The sequence below is a fragment of the Nelumbo nucifera genome, chromosome 2 (assembly GCF_055504915.1).
Source record: "Nelumbo nucifera cultivar China Antique chromosome 2, China Antique-T2T, whole genome shotgun sequence".
Classification (NCBI taxonomy): Eukaryota; Viridiplantae; Streptophyta; class Magnoliopsida; order Proteales; family Nelumbonaceae; genus Nelumbo; species Nelumbo nucifera.
The window spans coordinates 21,934,707-21,954,259 of record NC_142650.1 but is presented as its reverse complement, the minus strand read 5'-3'; the positions used below and the strand labels follow the sequence as shown (position 1 = coordinate 21,954,259).

General features: G+C 39.0%; 2 protein-coding genes across 2 annotated transcripts in view; both read left to right on the top strand.

The window, feature by feature from the left end:
- The window catches only part of LOC104595165 (TOM1-like protein 9), a 54,338-nt gene extending 42,855 nt beyond the window's left edge, over positions 1-11,483 (top strand). The window contains exons 8-10 of the mRNA XM_010255770.3: positions 9,158-9,337; positions 9,959-10,599; positions 10,697-11,483. Coding sequence (XP_010254072.1) covers positions 9,158-9,337; positions 9,959-10,599; positions 10,697-11,292 — 1,417 coding nt within the window. The 3' untranslated portion in view covers positions 11,293-11,483. The remainder of the gene's footprint in view (positions 1-9,157; positions 9,338-9,958; positions 10,600-10,696) is intronic.
- Positions 11,484-15,354: 3,871 nt separating this feature from the next.
- LOC104595164 (CURVATURE THYLAKOID protein) lies at positions 15,355-19,527 on the top strand. Its single transcript, XM_010255769.3, has 7 exons — positions 15,355-15,493; positions 15,682-15,789; positions 16,444-16,538; positions 16,955-17,041; positions 18,222-18,284; positions 18,384-18,421; positions 18,728-19,527. Exons 2-7 carry the CDS (start codon positions 15,690-15,692, stop codon positions 18,780-18,782), a joined length of 438 nt encoding a protein of 145 aa, XP_010254071.1. The 5' UTR covers positions 15,355-15,493; positions 15,682-15,689; the 3' UTR covers positions 18,783-19,527.
- Positions 19,528-19,553: the final 26 nt, after the last annotated feature.

Here is a 19,553-nt window from a genome sequence, read left to right as displayed (position 1 = left end):
GAATGAGAATGTATAATGTGTCAAAACACCTGAAGATATGGACTAGCATTTACTACCTATCCAGTTCCTTTTCTTTATATACTAAAGATTCTTTTGCAGATATTTCCAAAACATTTGATCCCTATGAATTCCTTGGTTACCCTTGCATCTGCCAATGAGTCTGCTGATCGTTTTTTTCCCATCAATAGATGATCATCAAGTCCTTTTCCAGCTACCTTAATTCCTTTATAGCATTACTATACTGCCATGTGCTGTCACAAATGTTTCTCAGCCATCTCATTACCACTTTAAATCTTCCTTCACAACAAGATTTCTGAAATTAAGTGATTGTACAACCTTCATCATTGTCATTGTCATCATCATGGTCATTGTTGACAGTTGTTTTGTGTACTCAGGTTTAGTACCACAAGTACTGTTGTAATTCCTCTCTTGTTTATATTGTACGACTGGGCTAGTATAAATAATAACTCTTACACTCGCCCCCAGTATTCCTGAGGGTTTTCAGTCCACTCGACTCTCCTCTCTTCTCTCCTCTCCTCTCCTCTCTTCTCTTGCTCTTGCTCGACATGGTATCAGAGCAAGTCGTCCAGGCCTGAAGGGTGGTGTCAAGCAAACCTGCTGTTCAATGTCGTGCAGATGGTCTCTCCATCTTCCAGAGCTGCATCCCTCGAAATGCTAAGCTGTTGTATTCAGTTCGACTCAGAAGTTATAGAGACCTTTCATCTCCCAGAGCTGTCTCCATCGAACTCCTAATCTGGTGTACTCAGTTCGACCCAGAAGTTACAGAGTCTTTTCATCTTCCAGCCCAGAAGTTGTACCTCTTGTCTGCTCGACTGTAGAGAGGCTATCATTTGAGGTTCGTAGAGGGAGTTCTGCTTTACAGAGAGACTATCATTTGAAGTTAAAAGAGGTACTGGTCATCTTCTGTTCGGCTGCCCTACTGATTGACTGTTCAGCCGATTGATGGACTGTTGATTGACTGTATTCCTTAACAAAGTAATTGTATTCAGCTGTTTTTTTTTTTGTATTATGGACTGTTGATGCCCTGAAGCTGATATTGTATTAATCTTATTGATTGACTGTTCGGCTACCCTGTTGATCTCATTGACTGGTTGGCTATCAGGCCTACTGATTAGGTGTGTGGTAAACTTCACCCTTTTTTTTTGTCACTCTGTTGGGAGGTCATATGACTTCTGTTCAATTGTAGGTCATTCAGACCTAGTGATGTACTGCAACTGCAGTGTTTCTTTTTGATTCCTACAAAATCGTAGGTCATATAGACCTGTTCTTGTACTGTAACAGCAGTGTTTAGACTTTGTTCTCAGTGAAACCGTAGGTCAGAAGGACCTGTTCCAGTACTGCAACAACAGTGTTCAGATTTTGCTCCCTATGAAACCGGAGGTCAGAAGGACCTGTTTCTGCAATAGCCTTGTACGGCAGTACTCATTTGGTTGTTGTGTCGTTTTTATTCTGATATCATGGGCAGTGAAGATTCAGCCACATCTGCAGTTTCCTCAATGCTGAATGGAATGGGTGGGGGTGACCTATCTTTTCTTATGATTGTTGTCCCTCTTAATGGTTTAAATTACCTAGAGTGGTCAAGAGGGATCAAATTATACATCACTGCAAGGGGAAGATAGGCTATATTAATGGGAGGATAAAAGAACCATCCTCTGGGAGTGCTGAATATGATAGATGGAATCAGGATAACAGTATTGTTATGTCTTGGCTCTTGGTTTCCATGCAACCTCAAATAAGGAAGAATTTCATGTGGGCTGAAACTGCAAATGAAATCTGGGAACAAGCAAAATCTACATATTCAGAACTGCGACACTATGCCAAAATTTATCAACTGTAGGCAGCATCATCTACTTGTAGACAGGGGGAGAGGTGTTTATCAGTTTATTACTCTGACTTGACCTCTGTCTGGAAGGAGTTGGATCATTACCAGAGTGTGGATTGGAAGTGTGATGAGGATGCCAAAAGGTACAAGCAACTTGTCTCCCAGCAAAGGGTGTTTGCATTCTTACATGGTCTGAATCCTATATATGAATCTATCAGGGTTCAGGTTCTCAGCTCTAAGGATCTCCCATTTGTTCAGGAAGTCTATGCTCTTGTACAATCTGAAGAAAGTAGAAGAAATTTGATGAACAGCCCTGGTAGGGATGCTGTTGTGTTGGTAGCAAGAGGGGGTGTCTCTACTGGTGTGGGATCTTCTTCCAGGAAAGGAGATCTCCAGAAAAAAACAGAAGATAAGGACAAATTGTGGTGCACTCATTGCCAGAAACACCGACACACCAAAGATACCTGTTGGGATCTTCATGGGAAACCAAAATGGGCTCAAGATCTAACTAAGAAGCAAGGTTCAGAGGTGAATAAGAGGTCTGGACAGCAAGGTACAAAGAAACATCACATGGCCAACATGGTTACTCGGGAGAATCAGCCCCCCATTTCTACTGTGACTCAGACACATCTCACTGGATCTGACCCGAGGGAGGATATTATGAATTCCTTCCGTGACCATTTAGAGCTCTATGGTAGAGCAATTCGTCAGATGGATGCTCCTCCCTCAACCTCATTTGCATCTACGTCAGGTAACCCTGCCACAGCTTTCCATGTTGCTTCTCACACCCCTGACTCTCCATGGATCATTGATTCTAGAGCGTCAAAACACATGATTGGTACGTCCTCTTACTTTCAAACCTATCACCCTCTTTCTGGAAGAGACAAGATGAGACTAGCCGATGGATCATACACTTCCATAGCTGGTCAAGGAACTCTCTTTCTCTTCCTCTTGGTCTTACCCTTTCTGATGTCCTTCATGTTCCAAAATTTCCCATTAATTTGCTCTCTGTTAGTAGTGTTATTAATTCCTTGAATTACTCAGTGACTTTTTTCCCTTTTCATTGTGTGATTCAGGATCTGGCCTCGGGGAGGACGATTGGTAGGGGACGTATGGTTGATGGACTTTACATGCTGGAGAATAAGGTTGGTCTTCATGTTACAGAGTTTATGAGTCAGTCCTGTAAGAAGAAAGTCTATTTATGGCATTGTCGTCTTGGTCATTTGTCTTTTGAGTCTTTGAAAGTTGTATTCCCAGAACTGTTTAAGTCAATGTCTGTTTCTGATTTTTCTTGTCAAACGTGTCAGTTAGGTAAACATTGTACAACTCATTTTCTTCAAAGAAATAGTAAATCTGAATCTCCTTTTCACATTGTTCATTCTGATGTATGGGGCCCTGTTACTTTACCATCTGAGAGTGGCTACAAGTATTTCATTACCCTCATTGATGATTATTCTAGATATACTTGGGTATACCCGATGCGAACCAGGGAAGAAGTACCAAAAATCATTCAAGATTTCCTGCGGATGGTCTTCACTCAATTTCAAACTGAAATTCAAATTTTTCAATCAAACAATGCAAAAGAATTTTTTCATAGTGACCTCACGGAGTTTTTTGCTTCGCGTGGTTCCCTTCATCGTAGCTCTTGTGCCCGCACTCCACAACAAAATGGTGTGGCCAAACGGAAGAACCGACATCTCCTTGAAGTGGCTCGAGGTTTACTACATATGAATGTTCCCAAACGTTTTTGGCTTGAAGTTGTTCTTTGTTCCACTTACCTTATAAACCGTATGCCCTCTCGTTGGTTAGAGTACTAAGCCCCACATCAACTTCTCTTTCCTAAGGCTCATCTTCTTTCTATTCCTCCTCGTGTCTTTGGTTTCCGGTGTTTTGTCCAAAATTTGTCTCCCACCCGTGGGAAATTGGATTCTCGTGCTATCTCTTGCATATTTCTTGGTTACTCCTTCACTCAAAAGGGATACCGTTGTTTTGATCCTGTTTCTCGGAAATTCTATGTCTCCATGGATGTTTCTTTCTTTGGAGATGAGCCTTTCTTTCCTGTTTCTCCTCAGGGGGAGTGTAGGCATGAGGAGAAACCGGTTCAGCTTCCCTCTCTCCCTGACCCTCCACTTTTTTGTGTTTTTTCTCGTCGTCGCAAAAGCCAACCAAATTCAAGAGTTGTGGAGAATCTGGAAGTTGTACCTCCAGTGCCACCAGACTCCTCGGGGGAGGATCATACTCACTCAGGTATTTTGGCTCCCAATGATGTCCTTGAATCTATTGAAAATGATTCCTCTACTACTAATGATCTTGACCGTTCTATTGCTCACAGGAAGGGTGTTAGATTGTGCACCACTAAACATCCCATTTCCAACTTTGTCTCCTATGAGAACATTTCATCCTCATTCCGTGCTTTCCTTACCTCTATTGACAGTGTCCCTATCCCTAAGAATGTGACAGAAGCTCTTTCAGTTCCTGAATGGACAAATGCCATGAAGGAAGAAATTAATGCCCTTCACAAAAATGGCACATGGGAACTTGTTGATCTTCCTAAGGGAAAGGTTCCAGTTGGATGTAAATGGGTGTTCACAGTCAAGCATAAGGTTGATGGAACAGTGGAAAGGTATAAAGCTCGCTTAGTGGCAAAGGGATTTACTCAAGTGTATGGAGTTGATTATGCAGAAACTTTTGCCCCTGTTGCCAAGATGAACTCCATTAGAGTCATTTTCTCTCTTGCGGTTAATCTGGATTGGGATCTACACCAGCTTGACATCAAGAATGCATTCTTGAATGGTGACCTTGAAGAGGAAGTTTACATGATTCAACCTCCTGGTTTTCTGGCTCAAGGCAATGAACAGAAAGTATGCAAGTTGAAGAAGTCCTTATACGAGCTGAAACAATCACCAAGAGCTTGGTTCAGCAGATTCCATGTGGCAGTTCAGCAGAAAGGATACAGGCAATGTCAATCAGATCACACACTGTTTGTGAAAAGAGGAGAAGGTAAAATTGTTGCTTTAATTGTATATGTGGATGACATAATTGTTACTGGTGACTGGGAGGATGAAATTCAGAGGTTGAAGTTTTTTCTTGCCACTCGGTTTGAAGTGAAGGATCTAGGACCTGCCAGGTACTTCCTTGGAATTGAAGTTGCCCGATCAAAGAAGGGTATCTTCATTTCTCAAAGGAAATATGTCCTAGATTTACTTCAGGACACTGGGAAGATGGGGGTGAAGCCAGTTGACTCTCCCATTGACCCCAACCATAAATTAGGTGACAGCCGTGGTGAACCTCTCAAGGATGTGAAACAGTTTCAGAGGCTTGTAGGGAGATTGTTATACCTTTCTATGACTCGCCCAAACATTGCATATGATGTTGGTGTCCTCAGCCAGTTCATGCATGCTTCTAGGTCCTCTCATCTTGAAGCAGTAGAGAGAATCCTCCGATATCTAAAGAAGTATCCGGGTACTGGCTTGTTATTTCAAAAGCACGGACATTTAAAAGTTGAAGTTTATACAGATGCAGATTGAGCTGGATCCCAAAGTGACAGAAAGTCTACCAGTGGCTACTGCACCTTTATAGGAGGGAACCTTGTTACATGGAGGAGTAAAAAGCAAAATGTGGTGGCTAGATCCAGTGCTGAAGTTGAATATCATGCTATGGCCCACGGGGTTGTTGAAGGCATGTGGATAAAGAATTTGTTGGGTGAGTTGGGTTTCCTAGTGGCCAAACCTATAACTCTATTCTGTGATAACAAAGCAGCCATAAGCATTGCTGCCAATCTGGTGCTACATGATAGAACAAAACACATCGAAGTTGACAAGCACTTTATCAGAGAGAAAGTTATCACAGGCGAAGTGTGTACTCCCTATGCCACTTCTGAGAACCAGCTTGCAGACATCTTTACAAAGGGTTTAAACCTTTCCAGACATCATGATCTTTGTGACAAATTGGGCATGATTGATATCTATGCTCCAACTTGAGGGGGAGTGTTGACAGTTGTTTTGTGTACTCAGGTTTAGTACCACAAGGGTACTGTTGTAATTTCTCTCTTGTTTATATTGTACGACTGGGCCAGTGTAAATAATAACTCTTACACTCGCCCCCAGTATTCTGGAGGGTTTTCAGTCCACTCGACTCTCCTCTCTTCTCTCCTCTCCTCTCCTCTCTTCTCTTGCTCTTGCTCAACAGTCATCATTATAAGCCTTGCCCCAACTATATGGGGTTGGCTACATGAATCCTATTTTGCCATTCTGTTCTGTTTAGTGCCATATCCATTGTTAAATTATGTGCAAAAGTGATTGTACAGCCTTGATCCCCATAAAATTTTATGCATTTCAACTCTGTATGAGTTTCCTGTGCCTATGGAACCTGAATAGATAGCTATAACCACATAATTGGTTGTTTCTTAATGCTACCAATATTGGGTAAACCTGAATTCGCAAGCTGCATGCCTGCACCATCAAAATTCAACTTATTTTGGTCATGATTTGGAGGACTCCATTGCACAAGAGGATATGATCTTTCTATAGATGAGTTTGCCACATAATGCCATTCTCTAAGTTTTTTTTTTTTTTTCTAATCTATTGCTTTGATTCAATGAACCAACTTAACTGAAATGCTTTCCATGAGAGCTTTTGAATATATTATGTTGTTGAGTATTCTAGTATTTCTCTTTTCCCAAACTGCCCAAAGTACCACTTGCCTTCTATATCTCCACATTAATTTTCCTCTCTTCCTTGCCAATGTTGAAACGGAGGGCCTGAAGAGGCAACCAGTGTCAAATGGTGTATCTCACCAACAAAAGAGAAGAATCTTAACCAAATACTTGTAACATAAGGCAGGAGGTTAGTTGGTACTAGGTAGTTTCTCTACTTGCATCATAAAGGAAACGTATGGGGAGACAACTGACAAGCACTCTTCTCTTTTTTATGGTTTAGCGTGAGTTAATTTTAAAACGGAATAACTTCCAGAAGAAAGCCTTGATTTTGGTTAGGCCTATTCACAGCCCGGGCTTGCCTTTACATTAACAAAATATGCTTAGGCCCGAGCCTGAGCCTGGCCCTCATATAAAGCCCGAAGCTCGGGCCCGAGTCCGAGCCCGGCCAGAAATTTGAAAAAAAATATTTTTTCTTTTTATATTCAATTAAAAACTATTTTATTTATATTAAAAGACCTCAAAACCTAAAAATATAATGAAAGATTGCTCTATTACTTGAAAAAAGAGAAGAATAATAAAGAAAAAATATATTATATATATATTATTATATAAAATATATTTTTATTATATAATACATTATCAAGTTGAGCTCGGGCTTGGGCTGGGCCTTTTTGAGAAAGCCCAAGCCCGGCCCGAAAAAGGTCGGGCCCGATGTTTTAGGCCTGAGCTCGTGCCCGTGGGCCTGAAATCCTGTCCAAGCCCAACTTAGATCTGGCCGGCCCATCGGGCTACCCAGCCCATGAACAGGTATAATTTTGGTTGGAACTAGCCCACTCCAAATTTCTTTGGATGGAAAGCTTTCCTAAGAGCTAAAGAGGAAAATAAAGCCTTAGGCTATGTTTGGTTTGATAGATAATAAGAGAGGAACAAAGGTAAGGAAAAATCTTAAGGAATTTTATGAATTTCCTTGAGAGATTTCCCTCAACTCTTTCTCTTATCAAATGAAAGACTTCATTAAAGCATGATGCAGAAGAGAAAATATTAGAAGTAGGAGTCCAAATTCTGCCATTCGATTTGGAATAGTCAATGTTACTGCTTGAAAAACTTGTAACAAATTCAAAATCTCTGGGGTCTTGAAATCCCAATGACCTTCCCAAACCCACTTTCCAAAGGAAGCTTGTTAGTAGAAGAGGAGATAAAACAAAGAATGGTTTTACATTTGTAAATAGATATTGAGAAAAAGGGTTGGAAATTGGTCTTTCAAAGCAACATCACCCAACAAATTTCTTCCTAAAATTTAATCTCATCTCTCGCGAAAACATCATACCTGACAAATTACAAGAACAATGGAAGTAGGTTAGAAATAGCTTTCCAAGGTGATAACAAGGAAGAGCGTCATGGTAGGCGTGCGTACCATCCATTAGTAAATATACCACAAATGCCACTTACCACATATGCCATAGCTTATCCAGGCCTATTGGAAGCCTAATGTAGGGGCTGGTAGCTAGAAGGTAGGGTTGATGCGTAGCTTGCTTCAAAATCATGCAAATTATGCTCTTAATCTTGAGCAAAGTCCAGAGAATAGTTGCCAGATTTTCTTCTAGTGATAGAGAACTACAAGGAAATAACATGTCTCTCTAACATTGATTTGAAGAGGCAAAAAAAAGAGCACTCTAGAGAAGAACAAAATTAACTCGTTCAACTCTGCTATTCTGTGCATATTTACACATATATATAGAATTCTTCAATGCTTTGGATAAAATAGAAATTTGACAATTCGAAAATTGCAACTCCTAACTATAATCTCCTAGAATCTCCAAAGAATAGAAACTCAACAAAATAGTAGTTGACTTAAATTTATAAGAAATAGGAACTCCTTAATGAAAATAATAGCTGGTTTGAAAACATAAAAGTAGAAACCATAAATTTAGAAACTGCTGTCAGCTTTAAAATCTGGATGTAGCCATTAATTCATCCTTCTCTCGTATGTTTTAGTAACTTTGAGATGCTTAAATCTCTCCAGAAATTGATTTCCTGTATTCTATGTTGGTGTAGAAGGCTGAACTACATCAAAACCTCCACAAACATCGTCAGAAAGAGAAGAGTTTCTTTTTGTCAAATTGCTTAACTCTAGGCCCCCTTCCTCCTTCGTCTTACAAACTATTTCCTGTTTGATGTAGTGCTCCCTTTGATTTCAATGGTTCCCTTAAGAAGTCCCTCATACATTTTAATTGATTTTATTAATAAAATATAATATTTTGGTCAAATTTTAGTTTAGTTTATTAATGATGTGTAATTATCTAAATTATCCAAGTCCAATCAAAATTCAATGGATAAGATTCAAATTGAATTTGGATATTAATAGGACTCAATCTAGGTAGATCCAATCCAAATTTGACCTGTTTAAAGCCCCATGTAGTTTCCGTTGGATGTGTCTACATGCTAACTTCTTGATGTGGATAACATAGCTGTCCTACATGAAAGGATGTCATTGTCTACTACTCATTGTGAAATGGCTAGTAGTACCAGTAGTGTAACTACTTAAAACTTTAAGATGAACTAGATTCTTCTTTCATCTTGAATAAATTGAAGAGTCCTTTAATCTAATTGGCTTGCATAATATTTTATTTATGATAGTTTTCTTTCACCACTTTCAGGGATGAATCTTTACTTTGTCAAGGACTGGCTTTGAATGATGATTTGCAGTGTTTACTGGCAAAACACGAATCAATTGCTTCAGGAACTTATGTTAAAGCGGAAAAACCTAAACCTCTTCAAGCATCATTAGTGGATATTGATGGTCCTGCAGTTACATCTAGCACACAGCCTGATGGAAGGTAGTGAAATTTTCTTTTGTTGGTTATTTTTTATCTCTACATTTTCTACAATACTTATTGTGATTTAAGAACCATGAAATCATCCATGTATCACTTGTATGGTTTTCTTTTCTTAGTTATTATCAATTTCTCATTATTTCCTACAAGGGACAGGTAGCAATTCAATCACTATTCAGTGTCATTTTTTGGTTGTATTTGATCATATTTGAAATTTGTAGGAAGTTTGTGTTGAATGACTTGAATCCTTGTACTTGAAAATTTTAATCTGCAATGAAGATCAAGTACTCAACATTACCTTGTCTGGGTATTCAGTTCAGCTTTTCCAAGTACTTGATATGGTTGGAGCTGAGCCTTAGAGGCTTGACCAGCTCCAACATAATTCACCAGTTGTGAGGATAAAACTAATTCTATAAATTTGGTTTGACCAGCTCCAACATATTTCACCAGTTGTGAGGATAAAACTAATTATAAATTTTCTCTATTGACTTTAAAAAGTTGTAACTACTTGATCCACCAAAATCAGGTTAAGGTCTTCCAGTTTGGGAGGTTTCCTGGTTATCCTGAACCATTATGACTTTCCTCATTGCCATAGTGAAAAACAAGGAGTTTCTCTCCATACAGGTCTGCTTCAAGTCCTAATGCAGGGAATCAACCTCCTCTGGTCCAAGTTCCTGCATCCAATGGTCCAGTAACACCTTCAGCAAAGGTTGCTCCAGAAATGGACCTTCTTAGTGGCGATCTTTATAATTCACCAATGGCAGAGAATTCACTAGCACTTGTTCCTGTGGGAGAGCCCCAGCCAGCCAGTCCTGTATTGCAGCAGACAGCCAGTCCATCCCAGCAGAATATTCTTGCTCTTTCTGACATGTTTCCTAATTCCGTGGATTCTACCAATTCTAACCCAGCATATCCAGCTGGACAAGCATACTCTTCAGCAGAACAAGTTCCTCAGCAGCAGCCATTGCAGTGTCCACAACCAACATTTTATTCAAATGGAAGCACCCCAAACATGGGCTTGCCTCAATCACCTCGTGCTCCATGGAATAACCAGGTTGCTCAAGGCTTTAACCACCACCAAGAGCAGCCTATGGGCTTACCTCAACCACCACATGCTAATGCTCCATGGAACAACCAGGTTGCTCAGGGCTTTAACCACCAGCTTGAGCAGCCTATGGGCTTGCCTCAATCACCTCGTGTTAATGCTCCATGGAACAACCAGGTTGCTCAAGGCTTTAACCATCTGCAAGAGCAGCCTATTTATGGTACCACTCTACCTTCATTATTCACTGTTTCCTTGGAATTTGTAGTTGCATAAACTTTCTACTTAAATCCACACTTATCTTTTGGAATCTTCTGCAGGTTTGGGTGCTCAAAGCAATGGGGCCCTGCCACCACCACCATGGGAAACTCAGCCAACAGAAAGCAGGCAACTGTCAGGCACTTTTTATCCCCAACAGATGCAGGTTACCCAGGTTGTGGTCACACACTCCCAACCAATTCAAAGTGGCACGCCTTCTCACTTTATGGGGAATGGCCTGTTGGGTATGTATATTCAGCCAATTACCACCGGTCAACTAGGAGCCATTAATCATCAGCCATTCCAGGACAACCAGATGCTGGGCATTCATCCTCAACCAATTCAGGGAGGGCAGGTGATGGGCATGCTTCCTCTACCAATGCAAACTGACCAACCGGAGTCCACGACTCTTCAGCCAATGCATAACAACTTGGATTACGGATATGGTACACAGCCTCAGTTCCTTGAACAGAAGATGCATGAGCTTTCGGTTCAAGATGAAGGTGCTTTGACCAACTCTTCTTACCTGGTGGGCTCCACTGCCTCCACAACTACATCATACCTGCCACCAATGAAGCCATCCAGGCCAGAGGATAAGCTGTTTGGAGACCTTGTGGATTTGGCAAAGACAAAGCCCACAAAACCCACTTCTGGGTGATCAGGAAGCATTGTAAATGACTGCGTTCCCTATTTTTTGCCCCTTTTCTTTTTCAAATTTTCTAATCTCACTTATTTTTCTATTCCTTCAAGTTCGGGCTATTATTATATTGCTTGCCTAGCGATTGAATCCATGTATATTCCCTGTAGAGAGAAAACGAAAGGCGGACATATCTTTTGCTTGGCTTGAAATTTGTTGCTCCATCTAATTTCAACCCCACCAAATACACGCTTGCGCGCGTGCACACACACACAGGCACAGTGGCACACATCTTATGAGAGAAAAGATTGATCTTGCTCCCTTGAAGGCTTATTTATTGTTATTAGTATTATTGATTTTTGGAACTGAGGCAATTCACCCCTCCCCCCGGCTCCAAACTTGCTAGAAAAAAAAAAAAAAAAAAAACGCCCCTAAATATAGCCGTTGCTAAGAATTATGGTACTCTTCCCGATTAATCATGTTGGGTGTGGAATCTTTGGATTGGGCCAAGGTCGTACTCAACCTGACTGTTGACGTCTTTAAATCATCATGGGCCTTAATCATCCTTTTGATAGGCATTATCATGTGCATTAATCGGGGCCTTTAAATAAATCAAAATAAGGATGAAACATAAACAGGATTTTGAGCAAGAATATGTTAGGTCATGTGGTATTAGTGTGTTACATCATCATCATTTTGGCTACATTTGTTTGTAGTACAAATGTCACTTTGATACATATATGTACTCTAGTTCAATTTTGCACTTGTTTGATATAAATACATTTGTATATTGAAAATGACAGTTATCACGACTTTCAATACATGTTTGTACTCAATGAGATCAAAGTTTGATGCATTTAAAAAATGAGAACAAAGTTTGTTTTTGGATACAAACTTTGCACTCAAAGTTGGTCAATATAAGAAGGTTGATTTCAGTCTTAAAATCTATGTTTGTACTTGTTACAACCAGAAACCATTTGCTAGGGATACAAAATTTATCAATATAAAATTAAACTGTTTTGCATTCATAAACCGATTAGAGGGTTTTTTGAACTGTATATACCTATATATTTGTTTTTACATTGAAAACAAACGCAACCTAATTAAGAGATTTGTGATGGCCACGCCCATAATACAGGCATCTAGTAATTTTTGCATCGTTTCCCTGAAAAATTATATGATTTATGAATGTTCAACAAATCTGACAAAGCCTCTCTAGTTTCCAGCGAGTGTGGTGTTTGGATGTAATAGGCTAGTTGGGATCTCCTGCCAACAAAACATGTTCCAATGCCCTACCAATATGATCTGACACAACAAAGCTCAATATAAGATTGGGATCCACCACAAAAGTGAGACCCACTATGTATGAGATGTGCTATTGGTAGGGGTAGTCACAAGCCAAGCTTCGAGCCAAACTTTAGCTTGATATATAGTCTCATTTGCTAATTGAACTGAGTTAGAGCCTAGTGAAGCTTGGCTTGTGAGGCTCGTGAGCTTAATCGAGCCTAGTATAATAAATAAATAAATTTTATTATATACATACATACATACATATATATATAATTCTTATTATATAATATAATAATACATTTTATATATAATATTTTTATTTTTATGTATAATAGTAAATAATCTTTATGATTCTTAATTTTTTGTATGTAAAACAAAAAAAAACATTTTTATATGTATAATTTTTATTTTTTAGAAAAAGCTTGGCTTGCAGCCGAGCTTGAGCCGACCCAAGCTCGAATAGCCGAGTATTCAGCTCGGCTTAGCTCGAATCCACCCCTAGCTATTGGTAGGGTGTTAGAATGCATTTTGTTGGCAAGAGATTCAGATTCCTAGTAGGTACACTTAGTGAGCACTCAATAAATAGTCTAACAGATAGGGATGGCAATTTTTCAATTTCTACCCTGTCCAATGACTCACTGGGTAGGGTGAGTGCCTGCCCCTACCCTCCCTAACGGAGTGGGGTTTTTTACTTGAATAACAGGTTTTGGGGAGGGGATGAGTTTTGGGATTCTACAACTCATACGGATATGGGTAGGATACGGTATTAGGCTAAACCCAACCCTCCCCGACCCATATATTATTGGAAAGCATATAAACTTTATGTATTAGGTCTTGGATTTAATAATATTTTGAATTTTACATGAAGGATAATTGATAGTTTATGTGTTTTTTACATGCCTTAATCAAATAGTTAGAATTTTTGTTGTTTATTTATATTATTTTACTTATTTATTGCTTATATATGAAAAAATAATAGAAAATTATATGTGGGTTCTAAACCCAACCCTACCCTTGAATGTGGGGAAGGTAAGGTCAAGGATTATTTTGCATTTTCATGTGTGGGGAGGATTTGGATTTTCAAAATCTAACCTGCTACAGATTTTGGAGCGAGTATAGGTTGGGAGGTTTGGGGAGGTAGGTAGGGTCTAAAATTTACAAAACCCTCCCCAAACCCACACCATTGCCATCCCTACTAACACATGTTTTAAAATGTGCTTTTAATATTTTCAATGGTAGTTAGAGTATTTTAAGGGATGGGTGTCAAAAAAAAAATTCATTGAATGCTTACTCGGTGTGGTCACCAAGCATGCCTACTTGATCCGAAATGGGGAAAACTCCCAATTAATGAATATGACTCTTTGCCGGCTACCAATCACCTGGAATGTGTGGCAAAGGAATTGGGATCTGCTCCTCACACCAACCTCACATTCACATCCCATCATGGATTGGGAACATTTATCATGAATAATAATATACAAATACAAGGGATATTCCCGATGTGCAGTTGATATATGCTTTGAAATCGGAGTGAGGAGCGTTCTATGAGAAATAGATCCAAACTTGTGGCAAAGAATCCAAAATATGCATTTTTCCATTAGGCTGCATCTGTTTCCGGTGTAAATGCACTTTTACACCGATGGAGTTGAGACACGATGGTTCGATGAAAGTGTAAAATACAGACCAACCATTGTGCCCATTTACACTCATCCTATTTAGTTACATCAACATAAATGGAGGTTACCCTGTTTTCTGGTTTGTTGCAGCGGGAGGTTTATTAGAGAGGGGGGGAGAGAGAGAGAGAGATGGTGTCTATTTTCTAGTCCTGAACCAACTTTCAACTGGTTGTAGTGGTTCAGATCTAGGTCCTCTCCAGCTCTCCCTTTGGAGGACGAGGTTGGGGTACTGCTCAAGGACAATCTCTATTTTGGGTCTTCGGAGGTGGGTTCAGATCTACTGCTGCGGCGATGACGAAAAGAGTAAAAAAAAAGGGGAAGAAGAAGAAGAGAGGAGAGAGAGAGAGAGATGGTGTATGTTTTCTAGTCCTCAACCAACTTTCAACTGGTTGCAGCGGTTCAGATCTAGATCCTCTCTGGCTCTCCCTTCAGAGGACGAGGTTGGGGTACTGCTTGAGGACAATCTCTGTTATGGGTCCTATCCGGCTCTCCCTTTGGAGGTGGGTTCAGATCTGCCGCTGCAACTGAGCGGCGGTGACGGAAAGAGAAAAAAAGGGGGAAGAAGAAGAAGAAGAGAGAGAAAGAGAGAGAAAGAGAGAGAGAGAAGGAGAAGAGAGAGGAAGAAAGTTTACCCGATTCGAATTGAGCGAGAGAGAAGGAGAAGAGCGATTATCGATGTAAATAAAATTCAAAATATAATTTTACACCAATTTTCAATGTAAAATTACATGTTTACCAAACGCTAGTAAAATCGAACCCGAATGTAAAGTTTACCCGGTTCGAATTTCCACCCCAAACAAGCGTAGCCTTACTGTCGTGTTGGAGATGAGAAAGCAAGGGGTTTAAGAGGTTTAGGTCTGCTATATATATATATATTCTCTTAGGTTTCTTGCCAAACACCCTATGTTTATGCAATTTTCACGATGGAATGGCGGGTATGACATCCAATAATATAATGATAAGAGGGCAAGCTAAACTACAAAATTACCCTCTAATTTCATATGGAATTACCATCTGAATCCTGACAAGGATGAACTCACATTGATGGATTGGAATAAAGTGGTGGGGTTTCTATGAATGTACCTAACATTTGAAATAAAATGAAGCCCCGGAATAATTTGTGGACCGAAGAATCCCCTCTCACTCTCTTCCAGGCCTTAGCTCCCTCCCTCTCTCGTCATCTACCACTAAAACCCATTTCCCTCCTCTCTCTCTCTCTCTCTCTCTCCGAGTATTGACTCACCAGAAACAAAAAGGTGAAACCTAAATCCAGCCAACATTTCTAATCTAAAATGTTGTTCCCTTAGATCATCTATATATACATTTTTTCATTCTCACTGACAAAACCCAGATAAAAAAAGATCGATTTTGACCGATTATTCCACGACTTTTGGTTGTTTTTGCTGTTCATTGCCTTATACTAATTTTGTTTTCTCTTTTTCAGATAGGTACATGGCTTCCACCATTACAATCCTGCCTCCCTCATTGCTCTTCCATGGAAGAAAAGCCCTCTCCAGAGATGCTCGGAAGCTTCCCGTTTCTGCCGTCGGAGGTGAGCTTTGTTTATCGATTTCGATCAAGTGTTTTTGGTTCGATCCCATTTTTCTTTAGACAATATTTTATAATCATCGAGATCCAGTTTAACTGTAGAGTGGTGTCTACTTAATCGCTGCCTCCGAAAAATAACTTAGTGAGCTTCGTCGCATCTGGAAATGATGTGGTTTTTTTTTTCTGTTTTTTGGTAGAATAAATATGTACCGCTTATAATACTCTCACATGCTGTAATGCCCGGGATTCTTCTGTTCTCTCTTTCTTCATTGTATTTACTGCAAGAATAATTCTGAACAGCTAAGAATAGCTACTGGTAGCTCGTTAAGAGAGTAATATATTTTGTTTCACGGAAGTAGGAGAGTGAATACTATATGGAAGGATTCCATATTCATGTTCCTTGAGCTTTCTAGTCCCACAAGCTCAAAATATTGAAATTCATAATCTAATCTGGATAGGTTGGAGTACTAGCTATAAGTAAAAAGTTGGAGTACTGGCAGGAGGCTTGCAATTGATTTGCATCTTGTTTCAGCCAATATTGGAAATTTTCAGATAGATCAATAGCTCAATAACATTGTACTATATGGCCCCTGACTAAGTCGAATACTTTACAGTTAATTGTGGTTTCTCTGAGATTGGTTCTCTTTTTCATTTACAGAGAAAAAGAGACGGTTAGAAGTTGTTGTGAAGGCCAGTGGGGAAAGCTCTGAATCTTCATCCTCCTTGAGTGTTGTGAAATCTGTTCAAAATGTTGTAAGTTCTCTGGCACTATGTGTAAAGGATATTTAATTTGTCCTACTTCAGAGTCTTAAGTGTTTCCTGAGCATTTTGAGAAATCCAAACTTTCTTGTGCCTGGTTAGATTAATTATTGTCCACCTTCTCTTATTTCTTCCCCTTGTGGAAACTCCAATAGTTTCTTTTTGACAAACTGCAAAAGAGGTACCTGGATGCTTCACAATGGCAGTCATGCCTAAATCTGGCAACTCCCTTTTGCAATTCCAGAATTTATACTTGGGTATCATAATTCATATCAAAGAAACTGTAACATTTCATCAATTATTTCTGCATTTATTTTCAGTTTCTTGAGAACCAATAGGCTTCTTGTATTTGACACCCCAGATAATAATATACATTGTTTTCTCTTATACTGTATACTTCTCTGAAACAGTGGGATAAGTCAGAAGATCGAGTTGCACTTATTGGTTTGGGGTTTGCGGGTGTGGTAGCTCTTTGGGCATCCACCAATCTTATTGCGGTATTTACTCTTACCCCTTTGTTTCTCAATGAATTAATTTTAATATGACTGGAAAGCGAAAATGACAAGATAATGCATTGTAGGTTGTGTAAGGTAGTTGGTTGGTTGGTTTCTAAGGTGGGAAGACAGGGAAAATCTAGGTATATGCACATCAATGAAATAACATTTTCACAAAATTTGCACTAACATTTTATCATCGGACCATGCCACCCTCAAAAATAAAATAAAAAACACTAAAAAAAAAACCTTATCATCTGAACAATGATGGTGTAATCTATCTTGCTGAACCACCTATGTGAATTTTGGAAAAAAGTAGACCTGGCAATTGGGTTGGGCCAGGTTGGCTCAAGACACTTTGGGTTGATTTCGAGTCGGGTTGAATTTTGGGTTGGGTCGGTAAATGCTAGACCCTAACCCTAAATGTTCGGATTTGGGTTGATCCACTGGTCAATTTGGGTCTTCCATAAAAATAACTGGAATTTAAAAAAAATAAAGAAAAATTACATGAAAAATGCCAAAATTAAAAGAATTAACCTTAAAATTCCAAACATAAAATAAAAAACTTGAACATTCAACAATTCAGAGAAACAATAAAGAGTAAAGACCAAATAGTAAAGATTAAAAAGTGGAAACTTCTAACAATACATAAACAGTCCCAATTAGACCTGACAATCGAGTCAGTGGGTTGACCCGTGACCCAACCCAACCCAGTTTTTTCTGGGTCAGGTTGGGTCATTCACTATTATCAATTGCAAACAGATTAGGAGACCTTTAGAAACATAATTTGATGATATGAAAGCTAGTTTTTTCGCCAGGAAATGGTTGCTTGAGAATAGTGAATTTCAGAGGGATTTTCCGTGGACGTGTGTATAAAAAAATGCTGAACCACATTAAATTTTGTTTGTTCTTATCTATTTACACTCTGTTCTTTCATTTCTTCCGCTTACTCTCATAAAAATAAAATAAAATAAAAACTTTATAGCATCTTCTTTGTCAAAATAAATATCCTATATTTTGTCTACTGTATTAAACAAACTTGGACTACTTTTATGATATTGACCTTATCGAGGTATTCTTACTATGAACTTTTACCTTGCCTCTTTTATCTAGCACCATAGTGATTTGATGCTTAAGTTTCTATCAGCTCAATGTTAATATTGATTTTTCCCCATATCCATAGGCCATCGACAAACTTCCTCTTATTCCAAGTACACTAGAATTCATTGGCATCTTGTTTTCTTGGGTAAGTAGCCTAGCAAATTTATTTTGTTTATAATACTGTTATATGGTTAATTCATCTTTCTTCACATTGTAACTATTCATTCATCTCTATTTGTTGCAGTGGTTCATATATCGTTATCTCTTGTTTAAACCAGATAGGTAAGATGCCTTTGAACCTTATTTATTCATTTCTTTGTGTGATCCTGATTCACATTTGTCTACCAGTCTTAGAAGCTACTTTAGTACAAACTTCATTTTTCTGATGTGACAGTGTCTTTGTTTTGATTTTGAAAAATAAAATCATAAATATTGGTGAACACCCGCAAAATTGGTGTTGTAATCATGTAGTCAAAATTTCAATCAAGATGCAGTGGACTTCTGGATTCTCTGTTATTGTTGTGGACATCATGTATATCTTTTTACTGTAGACATTGCATTGATTTTTTTTTTCATCTTTGTTTACAGGGAAGAGCTGCTTCAGATCATCAAGAAAACAATATCAGATGTTTTGGGCCAGTGAGTGTGCAGCTCTACAGAATAGTAGGAAGAAAAGGATCAGAAGGGTTTGTAGGAGGTTAATGTAATTGTTTTCTGCAAGCTACGGCTACTTGATTTTTTTTTTTTTTTGTGAACCTACATGCCCAACAATAGTGACAATTAGATGTAAGGAGCGTTTTCATCATTGAAGGAAACATTGCAAAAGCCCTCTCAGATCACAATTTATGAAATTAGGAATTGAAGGCCCATAGATCGTGTTTCCAGCCCCACCTTGCCCCTTTGTACAAAACTCATTTTTTGGAGTGGGAATGGTAAATATGGAATGGACCTTAGTGAGCGACCCATTGGTAAATCATGGTCCTGTTGGCTCGATAACGTGCAAATAATGGATATCTTATTGTCAGCTGCTCATTCATTTCTCATTAGAACAGAGGAGATTTCCGTTAATGGCTCAAATCAACGAGTGTGCATTACCTTGACCTTCCATGATCAGATTATCTTATCTTTGTTCAATGGGCCAATGCGCGAGTATGCTCACTTCTTTTCAATTGGCTTTCTAGACAGAGTGATGATTATGCTGGAGGTGATCGCGCTGAGTAAGATGTGAGGCCTATCATTTCCATCACTCGTTGTTTCAATGAGCTAGGTTGTTTTCTTAAGAAAATGGATCCCTCAAATGATGCATTTTCACTACTTGTAATCTCAAAACAGTGGAAATTCCTTCTTTGTTGTATATTTTCATTTTCAGGAGTGGATTTCACATATTACGTCAGATAGTCGTTGATATGAAACT